Consider the following 19,530-nt stretch of genomic DNA (forward strand, 5'->3'; position numbering starts at 1 on the left):
CGTGGATGGCCACTCCAGCCCACGCTCTTCTGGCTGACTGAAACCAGAAGGAAGGTTTGGCATTTTGGACTTAAATCTCAAAACATTAAAAGACCAGGATGAGGCCAACCTGAATATTTTACAGAGGCAAATGAAAATTGGAAGTTTCCTTGACACCCCGGGAGTGAGTGTTCACTTAAATGCGACTGCAGCGGTGTCATGAACAGCAGTTGCTCAGCACTGCTGCAGAGGATGGGTCTTTAGAGGTGGCCCCTGGTGCTTTTAGCTAGAATGCTGTATTTGAACATATTAAACAGTGTCACATATAATTTGAGTATTATCTGTTTTCTATGACAATTTTTCTCAAATTCTGAACTATTTTAAAATTTCCATGTTTTGTTTACAAGAGCTCAAATGCTTCCCTGAAACTTCGAAGGAAACCTCGGGAAAGTGATTTTGAAACGATTAAATTGATTAGCAATGGAGCCTATGGGTGAGTAACTCAAGAAAAGCTTTCTATTAGAGGTTGTGTAAGAATTCGACTTTGCAAATCACTGTTCCTTCCATGATGGGAGTAATGTACAGCCAGAATCATTTCTTATCAGACACCCCATCAGAAAATGTATCAAACGACAAAAGAGTTATTTCAGAGAGGAAGACTTTATAGAGTAAAGGAAAAATTTTATGTATTCTTGTTTTTCCTTCCTTTATTCTGCCCTTCTGCGTTCACAAGTACTTGACTCTTGGTTGAGATATATATAGTATATATTATATATAATTATGTATATATAATTTCATATATATCATTGCTACTTGAGAATTAGCCTGTATTTCCTGTCAGACCAGCAGTCAACCTTGTGAGAAAAGTATTTAAATAAGGCTCTTTGAAAATTTAGAGCAATGCATTTCTTTTGGTCCTTATAGTACAATTATACCAGGATTTTTAACATTGAACTCTATGCCATAATCTAATTGCATTCGTGGTCTCCTTTCTTGATCTACTTTTATAGATACAATTTTCTTCTCATGGTGTAGGGTAAATATTAACGAGATCCTTCTGAGTTACTAATAAGTAGTTTGGAAGGATAATGAATTCATAAACTATTGCCTGATTCACTTTAGACAGCCCAAGTATTCTAGTTTAATTAAGTATTAATCCTAATTCCATCTGTATATGGCGAGTAATAAACAATCCCATAGACATTTATTGCCATTTATCACACATAAGAGCAGATGAGATAAAAGCAATTTTTGTTGTGCCACAAGGGATGTTTCTTCTTACGATTTTTTCACCTCTAATATTTTCCACACCATTAACCTAGTGAACAACTTAAATATTTGTGAGTTCTTTCTATGCTTCGATGATTTGTTTTCAGGATTATGTCAAATGGCATATTTCCTGATGTGGCTTATAAATGCTTTCTTTCTTATTTTATTTATTTATTTTTAATATAAATGCTTTCTGATGTTATATTTTCACAATATTTTATTTCCTTCAGAGACCTTATTGAAACCTTTCTGCCTAGGAAGATAGTTCTAGCATGAGGTTGTTTGTGGTTATTGTTATTTGTTTTTTAGTTCTTCATACTTTTTGGAGTTGTTCTAAGGATTTCTTCCTTTGTTAGGGAGTAAACTAAACTACGATTTTATGGATGTGTGGGTTTGAGCACTGCTAGATGTTCTTGGCAGTGGAATTCTGGAATACGATTATCTGTGACGCACCACTTTTATAAAACTTAGGCATATATCTTAGCAGTATTTGGAGTTCTAATTGGCTGAGCAAACTCATTTGTAGTGCAATTAAACCACAGTGTAGTGGATGAGGTATATCACACTTTGGGGAATGGTTGGGAATATACAAGAAGTTAAACAAGCTGTGAATCAGTGAACACCCAGGATGCAAGCCAAGTCATCAGCGGGCTCACAAGCTGCCTGTAGGAGCCACGACTCATCAGCCAAACTTTTTTTTTTCTTTTTTGCTCTTCTCAGATTTAATCTTTCATTAAATTTCTGACAGATTTCCTCTATCTTTTAATTATTTTTTATTTGAAATTTGAATGGTTCTTCAGATGCTGATGCAGGCTTATGTGAACTGTCTGAACAAATGGGGTCCTTTGAAGTGGGCTCTTGGAGGCTTTCTTAGGTATCTGTGTGACAGAGTCTACCATGCACATCAGTGTCTGAGAGAGACACCATTCTGTGACCTCCCAAAAATTAGTGGTGTTGGGAACTAACTCTCATTAGGAAGGGCTTCTACCTGTCACGCTAAAACACACATCATGGTTTTCTCAACATTATGCTAGGTGACAATTCATGTTAATAAAGCCCATTTGGTAAACATCTGATTTCCTTCTCTGTTTAACGTGTTTCTGATTCCTGACTGGAAGTTAAACATGCCATTATGCCCACTTAGCACATTGTAGAAAGCTGCCGTTCACGTGCCAGGCACTGCAGTGGTTTCTTTCTGTATGTCCTCTGCTCACAAGAGCCCTTTGTGTAGTTGGTATAATTCCCACTTACTTATGGGGAAGGAGAGATTCAGAGACATGGTCACAGATACTCTGATTCCTAGCAGAGCTCTCTTGTCCCTGTAAGTATCCTTTTGTTATAACTTTTACCCTTCATAATTGGGATGTAGAGGTCCTACTTTTTCCATTAAGCGCTTCACCTGGATTTTTCAATTATAACTTTGAGTGTTTTCAGAGTGAAAGAATAAAATTGACCTACAATTTTTAAAAGTATAAAAAAATAAATTTGAAAGGCACAACATTTCTCCTGCACTTTGCTTGTCTTTCTAACCATGATACACGTTATTCTTTTACCCCTCAAGGGTTGAGGGACATTTACCAGAGAGACGCATGTGCTCATGTTAGCATACGCCCCTCCTCCCCATGCTGTCCCTATAGCCTTTCCTATCAGCCTTCCTCTGATACACATACACGCCTTCCCACATGCAGATTCGCTAGCACGGATTCGTGTATTGGGCTCTGAGATTCGTGCATAGTATACACATCAGACATTCACACTCCCGATAGGGTTGATTCTTTCTGCTCTCGATCCTGGCAGCTTCTGAGTCCATTTCTCCCCACCCTTTCACACCTCAATTCAGAGAGAGCAACGGTCCCTGGTTGTCCCTGCTCTGCATCACCTCCTCCTCCACCTTTGGGTTTTTTATTTCACAGGGTTAGGAAGAGAGACAGAAGCAGCTTTTTCAAAGAAAGCAACCCTTGGGACTAGAAAGCAGAGAAATGTGGGCTGTATCAGTTCAGGGTAGTTTTATAACACGGGGAGGTTTACAGTCTGCTTAACAGTGTTAGATGTCTGTCTGTCAACCGCTGTCTGTCTCTTTCTGTTTCTCTCTCTTAATCTCTGCTTCCTTAAGTAGATCTGGAACATCAACTTATAGGAAAGGAGGAAAGGTGTGTGTGTGAGACAACAATTATTACTAAATAAACAAGTTTCAACATGAAGAATAGTATTCCCAAAGCAGTACAGAAATGTAAAAAACCAAGAACATATAAACAAATTCAACTACAGCAAATTCTAATTAGGAAGTCTAGTTGACTTTTGTAACTTGATCGAGATATGCTTGTCCTGAGGCAGTGATATCTCAAGCTACCTATAGGATTAATTTAAATTGGTTTTGGTCAGTTTCTCCAAGGATTAACTGATTAGTTTAAAGGCATCACAGCAAGGGAAAGCAGAAAGTTGAACCATATTTTATGAACTAAAAATTGGAGAGTACAGATTGCCCATTTTTTACACAGTGCCACAGAGATCTAGTCAGGGTGCTGGTCAAATTAGTCTAGAGATATCTTTCTCTTTTGTTCTTTCGTAAAATCCTGTGCAGTTCTATTTTTCTTTTCCACTTCCTATTGTTCTGAAACATATTGCAGAGCAATTACTTATGTAAGAAATGATGATGTGTGACTGAAAATCAAAATGGTAACCTTGTGATAGTCTAAATGTGAAATTCGTAATATATGCCTAAGGTTCCTCAGCAGTAAACTTACTCAATATTAAATACCGAAGGAAGAGATGGAAAGTAAGCTATAGTCCAGTTGACTCTCAAGTATAAGGAAGTGATTTTGGAAAGATATTCTTTTATTTCTTCTAATGTTTTGAATTCTAAATGTAATTTTAAAAAATAGATTCTCTATTTCAAAAGTTCCTTTTAATGACAATATTTGTTTACCAAGGCTTGCCTTATATTTAAGGGATGAGCACATTATTTTCTGTGCACCTTTGTATCTTTCTATCCTGCTACGATTATCTGATTAGGAGCAGCTCAAGTTATCTGTGGATTCCTGATTTTATTCAATCAGTAATTGGGGAAAAAAAAAAAAAAAATATATATATATATATATATATATATATAAAAGCCTTTAATCTGATACAGAAAGAACTAGTAATTGATTGGTTAATTAAAAAGTTGGACATAGTAGGAAATCATAAAAAAAGATACATACAAGTGTGCTTCAAAAAGTTTGTGGAAAAATTGGGTTGAAAGATAATACTATCTTTCCATGAACTTTTTGAAGACCCCTTGTACTTTAAACATTTTACTTTAACCTAAATATATATTTAAATTTACGGGTCTTTTAATTAAGACCTTTTGAGACAGTCAATATAAACCATACTTATAATACATTGTTTCTGTTTTCCAATTGTAACATCTTTAAAGGTGAAGCAAGAACTTGAAGCAATCTGAATGTAGGAGTCTAGATTTTTATTATTTTTTCAACTTTTGGAAATCGTCTCACCCATACTAAATCAATAGGAATTTTATTTAGTAACTCATATTCAAGACTTCCCAAAACAGTGGTTTAGTTTTCTAATAAACAACAGCGCTTTTACTTTATTGTATTCATTTTTCATCAGTTTAAATATTTGTTAAATTTGTTAATCTTAATATCAATTGTAGCCAGCAAAATGGGTGGGAATAAACCCAACTTGTGGGAGCCCAGGTGTTTGGGTATCCTGAAGAGGACCGCCCCCAGTCTGTGCAGGAAACACTGGGCGCTCAGCGGGCTGGCTCCTGCGGTCTGTTTTATAGTGCGAATAACAGCACCTGCACGTTCAGTGAGTTGGTTATGTGGAGTGTGCTGTAAATGTGTGATATTGTAAGTGAAAAGTGAATACAGCAAGAAGACAATGCTGAAGATACACATACTTGAGAGAAAAGTAATTCCTTGCAGAACACTTAAGGGAAAAATGTTAATATTGATTAAACGGGGATTGAATATACTTGAGATTTGTATTAGTGGATCCCCCTGATGATATTAGTTGAGCAGGAGCATAGGGTATCCTAGTCCCCCTTGCAGTCATTGCTCAAGGGACAGTGAAATAACTATTGGAAAATGCGTCTCAGATCACATTACCCCTTGTTTTAGAAGGCAGGCCACTGGATATACTTTACTTTGATTGATGGCTTTTTAGGTAAATTATTTCTTATTTGATCATTGGAGAAGTCTAACCTGTTCTCCCTTGCTAAGGACAATTGAGGAGTGACTTGTGAGGAAAGGAGCCCCTCTGAGACATTTTTTTTTCCTGCTCACCATTTCCAGGAGGGCTTTTAAGACCCTTCCTCCTAATTACTTCCTTTCTCTACATCATTCCAAGCCTCAGGGAGTTTGTTGTCTTCTACCCAGCCAGAATTGTCACTGGAGAGTATTTGGGTGAGGCTTTAGGCAGAGATTGAGTCAGCCTGGTCTGATCGTTTTACAGTAAAGTTGCCTGACATCTGGGCCTTGGGTCGGAGAGAACAGAAATGCACCTGCAGCGTTGGCCCCCTTTTATATTGGGAAGTGCATTTCCTATTGAAACAGTCATGGGGGTAGCACATGCTGAGGTCTGTACTGAAGAAATATGCTATTCCTTGTCACAGGACAGACTCATGTAACCTATTACATACTTCTCATTTGTCTGGAAATTTCATAGGAAGCAAATTACTCTCAGTTGGAAGCCAGATACTCTAAGAAGCTATGGTCCTTTTTGCAGATCCCAGGGCTATTATTTAGAAAATTATTGCTTTAGTTCATTGAGAAAAGTGCCTAACATATATCGAATGCTAGAAAGGATCTAGCTCATGATGTATATGTGGTTTTGTTAATTCTTTCCTGTTCTGATATATATATTGGAGTTTGTTTTGTCTGTGGAAAAACTGAAAACATCAGCCAGCTATTGGAAAATTGCTCACTCAGAGACTGTCCATTTCCTTCCGTCAGCAGTGAAGATGAATTTGTTGCTTTATGTATGACTTGTGACCTTTATTGAAAGAATAAAAAATATAAGTCTAGCCAGAGGACCTTGGCCTGGAATGGGATGTTTGTAGCTGCTCGCTTAACTTGTGTGAGTTGAATTCCAGCTGCCATGTGAACTTAAAAAAAGTTGCTGATCGCGTGGTTTAGTGTATGCCCCAAACATCCCTACCTTCTTTCTTTCTATGACCCCTAATACTTGTGTTCCTTTTCAGGGCAGTCTATTTTGTTCGGCATAAAGAATCCCGGCAGAGGTTTGCCATGAAGAAGATTAATAAACAGAACCTCATCCTTCGAAACCAAATCCAGCAGGCTTTTGTGGAACGGGATATCTTGACTTTTGCAGAAAACCCCTTTGTTGTCAGCATGTATTGCTCCTTTGAAACAAGGCGCCACTTGTGTATGGTCATGGAATATGTGGAAGGTAAATCAATCTCCGACACAGGGAATATGACACCTGTACTCAGAAATCCCTTGCTCATTTGTGCTATGAAGCGTTCTGTATTTGTGCCACATAATGGCTGTATCCACCTAGCAACTGAAGCCAGGCAATGAGATGGCTGTATTCCCAGTCATTATCTTCTGATAATTGCTTGTAAAGTGCCTGCTCTACTATAACAAAGGGAAAATTAGTGCTATTTGGAAAAAGATTGTTTTTCTTTTTTAATAGCCTTTAATCCTAACTACTTCCTCTCAATTGGTCATTAAAGTTGAAATATAGGTGATGGGATTTTTCCTACTTATTTTTATCACATATTATAAAAAACATTCATTACAATTGAACTTCTTAAAGAATAAATTAAAAATACATCCTTTTTAGACTATAGTATAAAATTAAAAATGAATTAGGGGAAAGGAGGTGTGTTCAAGAAAATCCAGCCAGTCTTGATTTTCATCTTTTTTTCCTTTTTTAAGGGACTTGTGGTCTACTTTTTAAATGCTGCAACTAATCTTATTTCCATCAATTTTACATTAAGTTCCTGTGTGTTTGTGTGGCCATGACTTGTTGACATAAACAAAGTTAATAAAATGAGATCAGCAAAGGCCACACCAGTTTTCAGAGCATTCAATTTAAGCTCTTGTCATTGTTTGAACAGAATCCCAAAACTATAAAACTCAAAAAATATTAGATATCCTTTAGTTATTCCATTTCATTTTGCAGATGAGTGAACTGAAGTCCAGGAAGGGGAGACTTACTAGGTGTTGAGTGATAGACAGAATACAAAAACATAGCCTGCCTGATTTCCACCCCCTGCTTTTTCCACCACACCAACACTTTGCTTTATTTTTTGTTGTGGTCATTTTAACAGCAACAGCAAGTAACATTTCTCATGTTTAATATGTGTTGGGCAATATCATAAATTCTTTACACAGATTATCTGATTTAATCCTCATAATCCTAAAAAGGATGACATCATTACTATCCTGATATGCAGATGAGGAACCAAGACTAGTTTGACTAAGCTTTCTCAGCCTATAAGAGGCAGAGCTAGGATTTAGACTCAGATATCCTGATCCCGGAACCCATTTTCTATACTAGTATATTTTAAATCGTTACTATGATCCTAAAATTCTGCTAACAATTCTCTAAAGTACAGTTCCACTTCAGAACCAAATCTGCTGTCACATGAATACTGCTTCTTAAATAAAAATATTTTCTCTACACCACATCTTAATTAGAAAAATGATTATTTAACACACCGTCTCCACTTATCGATGTGATATGCATTGTCTGCGGGTAGAGATGATTTTCCCTTGAAATTCTGCAATCTAAACTGATGGTCTTTGTTAATCCTAGCTGATACTAAATCTACTGAATCTTTTTTCTGTGTTTTATAGGGGGAGACTGTGCCACCTTAATGAAAAACATGGGTCCTCTGCCTGTTGATATGGCCAGGATGTACTTTGCTGAGACAGTCTTGGCCTTGGAATATTTACATAATTATGGAATTGTACACAGGGACTTGAAACCAGACAAGTATGTACATTGATAAAACATATGTCTTTTTTTACACAATACAAAAAGTTTTATGTCTATAAAAAATGTTTTCTTTTAATGCTATTTGTACATTTAAGAATTCTTCCATCATATTCACAATGTGTTATTTTAACAGTATATATGGTAATTTTTATATAATTCTTTAAAGGCTATGATGCTTATAATAATAACTTATGAAAACAAGACAAAAAGATGACTATAAAGCTAGAATTAGTTAATTTTGTTTTAAAGGTTTTTTTATGATATAAATTTTTGAATAGCTTATACAGAATGCTACTAATTGTTTTCTGGATAGTTTCTATTTGGTACCATACTTATATTCTGTTTTATTCACAATTTAGTTTTTTATTAATTTTTAATTTATGTGGAGTTCATTTTAATGTCTTTTTTGAGATACAGATAGACTGTTTCCCCATATTTATTAAATACGTCATGCTTTCTCCATTAATTTGAGATGCCTCTGAAGATATTACATGTTAGATGTAAAGACTGTGTGTGCTGAAAATTTTATGATAAAATTGACTCATGCTTATTCCAAAAAATTTGGAAAGTGCAGGGGAAAAAAAATATTCACATTACTACCAAAGATAACTATTAGAATTTTGGCATATTGCTTTTCAGTAGCTTTTTTATTTACCTCTCTATTTCTTTAATTTTTTAATTGATATAATACTGCATATACTATTTAAAATTTTTATTTTTTCCACTTAAAATGAAAAAAAATTAAATATTTTCAAATGGGAATTCTTTGTATGTATAAGAAATATAGGTTTTGTCTGTACTGAGTATGAATTTAAATAAAAGCTGGAAGCTGAACTCTGAAACAATACTACATTTTTCTGTCCAAATTCTTTACCTTATGTCTCATTTGAATCACAGATGGGTTGCTTACCTTAGTTCCTGATATATGACATGGGATTATTGGCAGCCCTTTCTTGTCTACCTTGTTCTGAAAATGAAAGGGGGTCAGAGTTTCATACTTGAATTTTCTAAGAGTCAGAGTGTTGTAAATGATACAAAATGTGGCTGCTCCAACAGAGATCAGCTACGCCTCGTCTCTGGCCCTCCTTATATAAACTATACTCAGCCGCTAGGTGCAAGTATTTGACGTCTTTGTGTGACTTCATCCCTTTCCAGGCTGGGTTTTGTAATAAGCTTGATACCGATGTATTAGTCTTACAAATTGAAGGGAGAGGGAGAACCTTAAAAAGAGAACCAGCTCCAAAGTGACTGTTGTATGTACTTCTGCTTCCTAGCTTGCTGGTCACCTCCATGGGGCACATAAAGCTGACAGATTTTGGATTGTCTAAGGTGGGACTGATGAGCATGACTACCAATCTTTATGAGGGTCATATTGAGAAGGATGCTCGAGAGTTCCTGGATAAACAGGTAAGCTTGGATGCTGTTCTTTTCTATGGAGAAATACAAAGCACGACACTGCCAATGACATTGGGAATCAACTTGTGTAGGCCATCTTCACATTAGTAGTGGTGGTTTAGATGTCTGTATAAGCCTTACATTTAATAAAGTGCAAATTGCTCCCATTTTTCTCCCCGGGCCTCTCTGAACTGTCCGTTCTCTCCACGTTCCTCCCCCAACATTATGGTCTATTAGCAAGATGAACGATCTAATTGCACACAAGTGAGAGTGTGAGAGAGACAAATGGAAAACTGTTTTTGTAAGGATTTCAGGAGTCTCAGTAGAGTACTTGTGAGGCTCATGATGCATTGTATAATCACGGGTGCTAAATCCGAGCCATGGCCCATTTCCCCTTAAGCATGCCTCATTACCAGGTGCCCACAATCTGTTCATTGTAAAGTCGCTAAAGGTAAACACATCTCAACTGTCACGCTTTTATGAAATAACTAGAGTGTGAATACATTTTGGCAAGTGACAGATTAAAAAATGCATTATTATTTTAAATTTAAGGATTACAAATGTTTTTAATATTGTAAAATAGGTGAAAGTACCAAACAGAGTCAGTTTCTCAATTTGAAATCAAGCCTTATATGTAACTTAACATTGGAGCAGAATTTTAAACTTTCCTTCTTTGGTATTTGAGTGATTCTTTGCCTTGGTATTATGGATACCTGCTTATAATTGTTGTTCTTGAATTCTTTGTCCATGTGGTTTCATGTGGTTGAGCAGGTGCACCCCAGGCACAATAATTGGTGGTGAGCCATCTTGCTCATTTTAATCATGTCTAATATTCAATTATTTTAATATTGCAATCATCTTTTAGGTCTGTGGCACACCTGAATACATTGCACCAGAAGTGATTCTGAGGCAGGGCTATGGGAAACCAGTGGACTGGTGGGCCATGGGGATTATCCTCTATGAATTTCTGGTTGGATGTGTGCCATTCTTTGGGGACACTCCAGAAGAGCTATTTGGACAAGTCATCAGTGGTAAATATCATCAGAAGTTATCTTTAAGCTGTTGGGAGGCAGCTATTTGTAAATCTATTGCGTGTCACAGTTTTTACTACTAAAATGTTAACCTTTATCAAACAGTTGAGCCAACAAATTAAAAGAACTCACTCACCATAGCACATAACTGACTTTCACAATCTCAAGAGAGCAATTTTTGTAGAAAATTGATCTGAGGAAGTTTTGTTAACATGGAATTTGGAAATGTACTAGCAGTGTAACCAACTTTTATCATGTGCCTTTTCTGTAAAAGAAATTTGGTGTGGGATTCACAAATGATTTAATTGCCGTCTAGTCGTCTTTTCCATAACAGGAAAGTTGTACCAGGGAAGAAAAGGTTAATATGGGTAATATCTACATAAATGAAAAAAATGGCTAATGGCAAATGAAGAAATTAACAAAAATGTAATAAACCCTAAAACAAATGTCTACCAAATAATAAATAATGAGAATGGGAAGGAAGCAAATTGAATCCACAGATTGTTAATGATTTCATTGGTAGTTGTTACGGTGTAATGTTATTTCTGTAACAGCTGTTCATCTTTCATTTAAAATTCAATAACTTTTAGATCTTAACCTGCAAGCTGACCCTAACTATTGTTATGTGGCTTGTGGCAAAACTAAATGATAATTAAATTTGGATCTATCACTACCCTACCTGCTGAATTTGTAAATTTCCCCGAAGCATAGAACAAAAAGGCTGCTGTTGCTGAAAGTTCATCAGGCACAACTGACATCTCCATCAGCCACCTCCAGTCCGTCTGGACTATGCTTACAAGGTCCAGCAGTGGAAATAGGAGAAAATTCATTTTGCATATGAGGAGCCCCATATTCATAACATTATTTTTTATCATTGACTTTCATGTCTGGCATATTTGCAAACTTTAACAAAGTAGATTTGTGAGTTGCCTGCAGTGTCTAACCCCATTATGCAATATCTGAGCTGTTTATAGATTTATAACTAGGCTGTTTTTTGATATACCACGGCCTGAATGGTAAGGGGAATCAACTGTTTAATTAACACCAAGCAGCAAATGCTGGCTTTGTTCTTGGTGCCTTACGGCTCAGATGCATATTCATGTTTTATTTTCCAAATCAGATTTAAACTGCAGCAGAGGAAGCTAGAGGCAGGCACACACAGAAATAACTCATGTTTTTATTGCTTTTCTGTACACACAAGCACGCACACCTATCTTCAGGCAAACTCCTTTAGAATGAGTACATATTCTGGTGTTTATGACAGATTTTAAATACTTCCATTACTGTGATTACTTTTTTTTTTTTTTTCTTCTCCTTCTTCTCCTTCTCCATCTTCATCTTAGCATTTTGACTTTTTCTTTATCTCTGGAAATAGTTATTTTTACAAAATCACTTTTTGCTTCTTAGAGCTGAAGAACTCTATGGCTGTGGCCAGATTCTCAGTTGAGGATAATAGGAGAGAAAATCTTACTCTTAGATGATCCCTGGATAGCTTGCCACCTGAAATGCAGGTGTTTAGAGTTTCTGTTATATTAAGTCCTCTTAATAACTAGAAGGGGCAACTTGTTGGGAGCCAATTATGTGAAAGAATAATGAATCACAAAAGCGAAGGAAAGTTACTGCTTATTAAAATATTCTCTCCCGACTTTGTAGAAAGCTGTGCTATTAATGTCTTGTAAAACAGTGCTTCCCAAACTTGACTGTGCATAGGAATCAACTGAAGATCTTGTTAAAATGCAGATTCTGATTCAGTAGGTCAGGGGTGGGGCCTGAAATTCTGCATTTCTAATAAACCCAGATGATGTCTATGCTGTTGGAACCTGGACGACACTTTGAACAGTGAAGTTGTAAACTACTTTTTTTCCTTCTAGATGAGATCAACTGGCCTGAAAAGGATGAGGCCCCTCCACCTGATGCCCAAGATCTCATTTCACTGCTTCTCAGGCAGAATCCCCTAGAGAGGCTGGGAACAGGTTAGAGCTCATGTGTTTTAATTTTGCTAATATGCAAGAAATAACGTCTATGGGGAACATTCTGAGGCTTTGTTTGTGTTTTGTTTTTGCATAGGCAACATATGTGAGTCGATGTAGAACATGACTACAACACATTACAGCAATAATATTTGGGGTTTTGTTTGCTGATTCAGAGCATTATGTACACTAGGAGGGTTGGTTATTGTCTTTGCTTTTTGCTGTTTTTTTTATGTGTTTTGCAAATTAGAAATTACTCTTAATTTGTTTCAATAAATCAAACTTCTTTGGAAGAGAAACCTCAAGGGCACATGTAATTCTTCTGTCCTGAAAAGCACACATCTTAAATAACTTGAAATAGGGGATTAGATACGTGGAGCTGTTTTTGTTTTCTAACGTACGTTGCCATAATGATTTGACCCAGCACATTACTATCTGCAGGCTTTGAAATGGGTTATCAGTACTCAAGCTAATTACTAGAAATGAGTGCCTGGAGTTGAGCCATGCTGTCCTATCGTGGTGACCAGCACCCTGACCCAAGAAAGAGAATTAAAAACCTCTGCCTTTCAAGATGAAGGACATAATAGATTTGTATCTTGCTGATTATTTTTCCTGACTCTTCCGTTAGCAGTTTTTGTTTCCTTTCCTTCCCTTTATTCTGAGAAGACAGACTTAGAGATCCCAGTATAGAGCCCCAGTCTGCTTGAGTATATGGATTTATCTAGATGAGACCAAAATATTAAATATAAATGCATACTCTAGCCAGCACCTGTAATTTTTGTCAGTGAAAATTGTTGGCTTGATGGATTGTTTACTCTGAGTTGTTTCATTCTACCCCATTATAATTGAAGTATCAGAAGATACTGCAGAAATAATTCTCTCCCCCGTTTTTTTCCAAGATAAAGATTATTTGCAACACCTCCAAATACTCTCCTGTTGGAGGGCTCTGTTCTTGTTTAAGTATGGAATCCTGTGCTACTAGAATTTATGATAATGAATTAGAGCAAGGATCAGAAAACTATGGCCCACATCTGGCCCACTACCTGTTTTTGTAAATAAAGTTTTATTGAAACAGCAATGCCCATTTATTTACCTATTGTGTGTGGTTGCTTTTATTTTACGATGCCAGAGCTGGGTAATCATGACAGACTGTATGGCCCACAAAGACTAAAATATTTACTATTTATACATCAAAATTTCACAGATCCTGCATTAGAGAATCCAAGAAGATTTAAAATCAGGGCTTAACTGGAAAACTTTTTTGAGTTGGGCCTTTTGCTAAAGTACCATGTGCCTTTTTGCCTTTTTGCCTTTTTCAGTGGATGAGTGGGCCTTAAAGTCCATACAAATTGAGGATAAGGGCACAAACTCCAGAGTCAGATTGCCTAAGTTTAAATCTCGAATGTGTGACCATGGACAGGTTACTTCCCTTCAGTTCCTTATTTCCTCGTCTGTAAAAAGGAGCTTTTAGAAGTACCACCTCGTAGATGAAAGATGCACTTTCAGCTGTTCTATGTCAGTGAATTAAACTAAATTCTGAATTAGGAATGATGTATCACTATGTTGATGTTTCAGGATTATTTTTTCATTGCTGGTTTTCAATGGGTTTTTATATATGCCTTTAAAATCAGAGTTTCAGTAAGGTAGAAATACATCTTCAGCTGCTTCATTTTAGCAAATTAAACCAAAGAGAGGGAGAGAGAGAGAGAGAGAGAGAAATACCACCTCGCAGGATTATCATGAGGTTAAAAAGAGATCATCTGCATAAGGCTCTTGGAACCAGGTGTGATGTTGCTGCTGGTGGTATTGTTGTTTTAAATTTTCTACCTGTGTAATCTCAGGCTTTCACTTTCAGATATGCAAGACATAGAAATGGTGGTGGAACCCCTACCTTTGAGTTGATTGAACTCTTTGAACAGAGTACAGTCAGCACTGTGTATCTGCAGATTCTGCATCCGCAGATTCTGCCAACCTCAGATGATACTGAGGGCCAAGTGAGGTACCTGAGGATTTTGGTGTCTGCTCAGGTCCTAGAACCAGCCCCCCACAGACGTGGAGGGCTGACTGTACTTTCTATTTCTTCCCACCCTATTTGCTTTTCCACTTGTCTGAAGTGACTTAGCAAACTTATTTCCAACCTTCTGTGGATTGTAGTCAGATTTGCTTTATGGTTCAAGAGATTGAGTAGCTGTCAAAGAATCAGTATCAAGACTGTGAATGGGGCAGAGTTTTAAGGAATGATTTTAACTCACCCTCACCAAATATGAGAAGCAGTGGCATTTTAAGATTGTCCTGCAGTAACACAAATATCTAGTTATACATTCTATTCAACTGTCCCCGAGTAATGGAACCCTAAGATCTGACTAAAAGTATATGAGAATGGGCATACCCCTTCTAAAGGAGACTCAAAAGTCCCCTTCCTTTCAGTGATCAAGTATCAGTTTGGAGAGTTTTTCCACTTAATATTCTGCTTGTTTCCCTCCTCCAGGAATACTTGGATTCTTGATTGGGCTTGATTTAATGAGACAGAGCTGTGATGATGGTCAGCATATCTGCGTTTCTGTATCATATGCTGCAAGTTATTTCTCTGTACATTTTCTTGTTGACTGCTACTTTCAGTCTTTTCAAGGTTTGACAGTTTGAGTAACAAATCCCTTAGCAGAAGACCAAAAGAGACATTTAAAAGACCCTGCCCAAGCTCTAAGCATTATCAAGAAGTGCTTGCCAAACAGACAGGTCCAATGTGACAAGTCCCAGTAGGGGCTGGAGAATGAGGCTGAGGATCCCGCAGGCCTGCCATGCTGCTTCCAATGACAGCATTTTGTATTTAATGCATATTTAGTGGGCAAAATAATGCACCGTGAAAATGTGCAAATGCATACTTGCCTGAGAGACTAGAGAGGCTGAGAAAAAGGGTGTGAAGAACATAATGGATGTTTAAGAAACTTCTATGAAAGGAGAGGAAAACTCAAGGGAGAACATTGGTGCCAAAGCATAACTTGCAATTTGGGAACTTGTCCTACTTAAACTACACTTTTGAACTTGTTGAGTGCTGAGCAGCAGCCTGGCTCATTGGACTTTAAAGCTGCTCACATGTGAACACCACCCGTGCACTGGCTTTGAGGTCTTGAGTAGTTTCTTCATTGCCCTGAATCTCGGTTTCCTAGTCTATGAAAATTGGCATGTTACACATCTAGCAGTATTATTTTGAGGAGTAAATGCAAAAATGTTCATGAAGGTATCTAATACATTGACCTAGCACATAGTAGGAGCTCAAGGAATAGTTAGTTTCTCTTCCCTTCCCTTCATGGTGAATCCTTACAATTGAGAGCTGTCATTTGTATGAGTGATTTGTATTTAGCTCATAATGCAAATATTTACCAGCAGTTTAACCCGGAGATCATTTACCCCAGTTTGACCCTTTAATTCTTTTCTTCCTTAACTCTCCATAATGCATGAGGAACAGGACGCATTGATAACCAACTTCTCAGTGGGGTACAAAGGCCAAAGGGTGAGAAATGTGAGTTGAATCAGCAATGGGCTGTGAATGCTTGGGGAGGACCCATTTGTCTGTCCTTGCCCACAGAGATGAAGGGAAAGCTCTCACCAGAGGGTGGCAGGCAGGGGAGTGAAAACCCTGACACTCTGGATGTGGTCTGGAAGTGCTGTTTGAGCTCTTGGCCCTAGAGACACTGCTTTTCTGGGGAAAGTTGAGCAACCCAGAATGTCAGGGCTCTGTCATTGATACGGTGCTATGAGCAGCAGCTGAAGTGATGGTCATTGTGGTGTAGTGGAACCATGGCTGGATGAGGAGTCCAGAGATGAGTGTTACGGGCCATTAGCGAGGGCTTGACTCTGGACATCAGTGTCATCAGCACAGTGAGGGATTTAAATAGGGAGACAGTTAATCCCTTTTAGCTTTTGTATTCTGCTTCTTCAAGTAAAAGAGCATGAGAAGAAAATCACACTGGCAGCCATGTTTGGGGACGATGATTGGGGCTGAGAGAGCCAGGATGCCTGGGGGGCTGGAGTGGGACTTGGTGGAGGTGCTCCAGAGAAGCCACATGAAGTGGCTGCTAGGCTCAGTTCCCCAGTATTGGCAGTTGTGAATTCATTTGCAAACCGATGCAAGAGAGATGGCAGAGTAGAAGCGAACTAACTCATGCCTCCTCCTTACTTGGTGTGTGATACTGTGGCACTGAGGTTGAGCCGAGGTGTTTTCAGAAAGACTTGGATTATGCTCCTCCAGTCCTTACGCTCTGGGGGATCTTTTTCTAGGGTGCTTTATTGCTCATCCTTAGTTTTCCCATCCAAAGATGGAGTTGAAAATGCCTGCTTCGTGGAGTTATTTTTAATGATTTAATTAAAGGAAACAAGATACTTAACAGCATCTAGTGCAGTACTTGTCACAGTCAGCCACATCTTTGAAGCACACAGATAGCCGTTCCTCCCAACCAAGGTTCGCAGCCCCTTTTCCATTCAGCGGGCATTTCTCATCCTATTCCCTTTGCATCCCACAGAAGACAGGATGAGAGACACGGGTGAGAGGCATTTGCGTTACACCTAGAGGAGATCTGGCAGGGAGGCTGATTAGACCCTGGTATTAATCTTCAGAGAAATCTCTCTTCCTAGCATTTTTCAGGATTGATTCTTTGTTATCTCCCTCATCAGCAATGTGTGCTGGTGACAGGGTGGGGGCTTGATTCTTGTGCTGTGATTTTATAACGTGTATCTTCTTCTCTTTGCACAGGGTGTAGTGTTAATATTTTTGATGGATCCTGCCCTTCTTTAAAATTATGAACTGAATTAAAAACATTTCACTGAACTGTGCTATCATGCTGACTTGGCAAAAAGAAACCTAAAACTCAGGAATTGTGATTGATTTTCAGTGGATACATTATAAATGTATCAAACAGCTTTGTCAGTTTCCAATTTAAGAATCTGTAATTCACAGAATCTAATTCCCACCTATGTTAATGAGCAATCCAATAAAATTGAATAGTAACCATTATATAGTATTTAGGAAAAATTCATCATTATTAACCTTACCTCCAGAGGAAATATTACTGTGAACATATTTTGCACCTTGTTAGAATTTCCTTCGGTTTGTAATGGGTGAGTCTGCTTTGGGCCAACATGCGTCCATATCCCCAGGTTCAGCATAATGTGATTTTAAGTGGCTGCGTCATTAACCTTTGAAAAATGGAGGAAGTCATGGAAAAATTAACATAGAGAAACTGTGCCATAGCAACTGCTGTTAGCAAAATCAAATCTCCTGCTGATAAATATGGGAAATTTTTTTGGATTTTGGTTGTAAAATGAAAAAGTATGATTTCCACAACTTCTTTATTTCTGTGCTGATAAATGTTTTAAATTGTTCTCAAAAACTGATGTTTACCTTTGCTTAGAGGATAGTTGAACACTTTCCTCTGTCTCTACTCCCCCACCCTCCCCCTTGCAGGTGGTGCATACGAAGTCAAACAGCATCGATTCTTTCGTTCTTTAGACTGGAACAGTTTGCTGAGACAGAAGGCAGAATTTATTCCCCAACTGGAATCCGAGGATGACACAAGTTATTTTGATAGTATGTGCATTATCTGACATAAAACATTGTTTGGACTTTATTCCATAAAAAATTATCTCCACTTTTGAACCTTTCCATCGCATACCTATGAGTTCTTAAACATAATGTTGATTTGATGCAGAAACTCAAAATACCTAAATTAAAAGCCATAATTCTGAGTAATTGAAACTGTTCCTAATTGTTCCCAAACATTTCACCTGCAGCTCGGTCAGAGAAGTATCATCATATGGAAACTGAGGAAGAAGATGACACAAATGATGAAGACTTTAATGTGGAAATAAGGCAGTTTTCCTCCTGTTCACATAGGTTTTCAAAAGTAAGTGGAATGTGGCATAAACATACAGAGTCTCTCTGGGAGAATTTCCCACTGGCCAGATGGTACCCCTAAAAAGCTGGACAGGATTGTAAAACCAGCTGCTCTTTTGGAGGTTTGAGGTCTCATGTGCTTAATATCCTTTTCGTTTAGGAAAAGTGACTCCATCATCTGGGTAATCCAGAGTCCCTACCCTACTGTGGAGGTATATTTCTCTCCCTTCACAAATTAAGATCCTCTTTTCTTGGAGGCATAGACTTGCACAAAGTCTCTTTGTGGAGTATATGATAGCTACTTGTATGAGAACTTGCCTTGTGTGTCCCTCAGTCTAGCTCAGAGCCAGGCTGTGGAGGCATTACCCCATGTCTTTAATCTTACAGTGAAGAGCATGAGCTTCATTGTGAGCAGAGCCCTCTCCTAGGTATTCTACAGAATTCAGCACAAGGAGAAGGCTCAGTCCTTGGCAAAGATACATGGGAACAGTTGACCAAGGAATGAGAAAATCTTGTAACCAGTAATAGAAATTGTAAGCTATATTGAAAAGACAGTAGGAGGCCAAGCTGGAATTTTGGAAATGGTAGAAGATAAAATTGATGCTTGAGAAAGATGCTTTTTAACTGGTAGTGGTAAGATTTAAAAATAAACAAAACTGATAGTTCTGACAGGGCAGAGTCCTAGGAAAAAAAGGAAGTAAACCTGGAGGGATCCCTACCTTCCTTTTGCTATTTTCAGTAGCTACATATTTTCTGTTGCTATAGCATTTTGCACGATTATTGTTTAGCTTTTCTGTAACATTTAGTGATTTTAAAGTACTCTGAAGCTTTTTCTAAGTGATTACTTACAGTGCACTTGCGAATTGACCAGCACTACCCTCCTGTTCATAGGAATGACACAGAGGTAGAGATTTCCATAGACAGAGTGGTGGCAAGTGTGTCCCAGAGCCAGAGCAAAAGCTTTGTTAACACTCAGTGCGGGCTCAGAGCAGAACCTGTTCTCTGGCCCATCAATGCTGACCCT

The 19,530-nt window shown here is 37.8% G+C and overlaps 1 protein-coding gene across 4 annotated transcripts in view; it reads left to right on the forward strand.

Moving 5' to 3' along the window:
* The window catches only part of LOC134369410 (microtubule-associated serine/threonine-protein kinase 4-like), a 198,916-nt gene that overhangs the window by 153,270 nt on the left and 26,116 nt on the right, over positions 1–19,530 (forward strand). For all 4 annotated transcript variants that reach the window (XM_063085876.1, XM_063085877.1, XM_063085878.1 and 1 more), the window contains 8 exons: positions 387–472; positions 6,455–6,663; positions 8,079–8,217; positions 9,495–9,627; positions 10,481–10,646; positions 12,518–12,619; positions 18,078–18,200; positions 18,404–18,516. In XM_063085876.1, coding sequence (XP_062941946.1) covers positions 387–472; positions 6,455–6,663; positions 8,079–8,217; positions 9,495–9,627; positions 10,481–10,646; positions 12,518–12,619; positions 18,078–18,200; positions 18,404–18,516 — 1,071 coding nt within the window. The remainder of the gene's footprint in view (positions 1–386; positions 473–6,454; positions 6,664–8,078; positions 8,218–9,494; positions 9,628–10,480; positions 10,647–12,517; positions 12,620–18,077; positions 18,201–18,403; positions 18,517–19,530) is intronic.

Source organism: Cynocephalus volans, chromosome 2 (assembly GCF_027409185.1).
Source record: "Cynocephalus volans isolate mCynVol1 chromosome 2, mCynVol1.pri, whole genome shotgun sequence".
Lineage (NCBI taxonomy): Eukaryota > Metazoa > Chordata > Mammalia > Dermoptera > Cynocephalidae > Cynocephalus > Cynocephalus volans.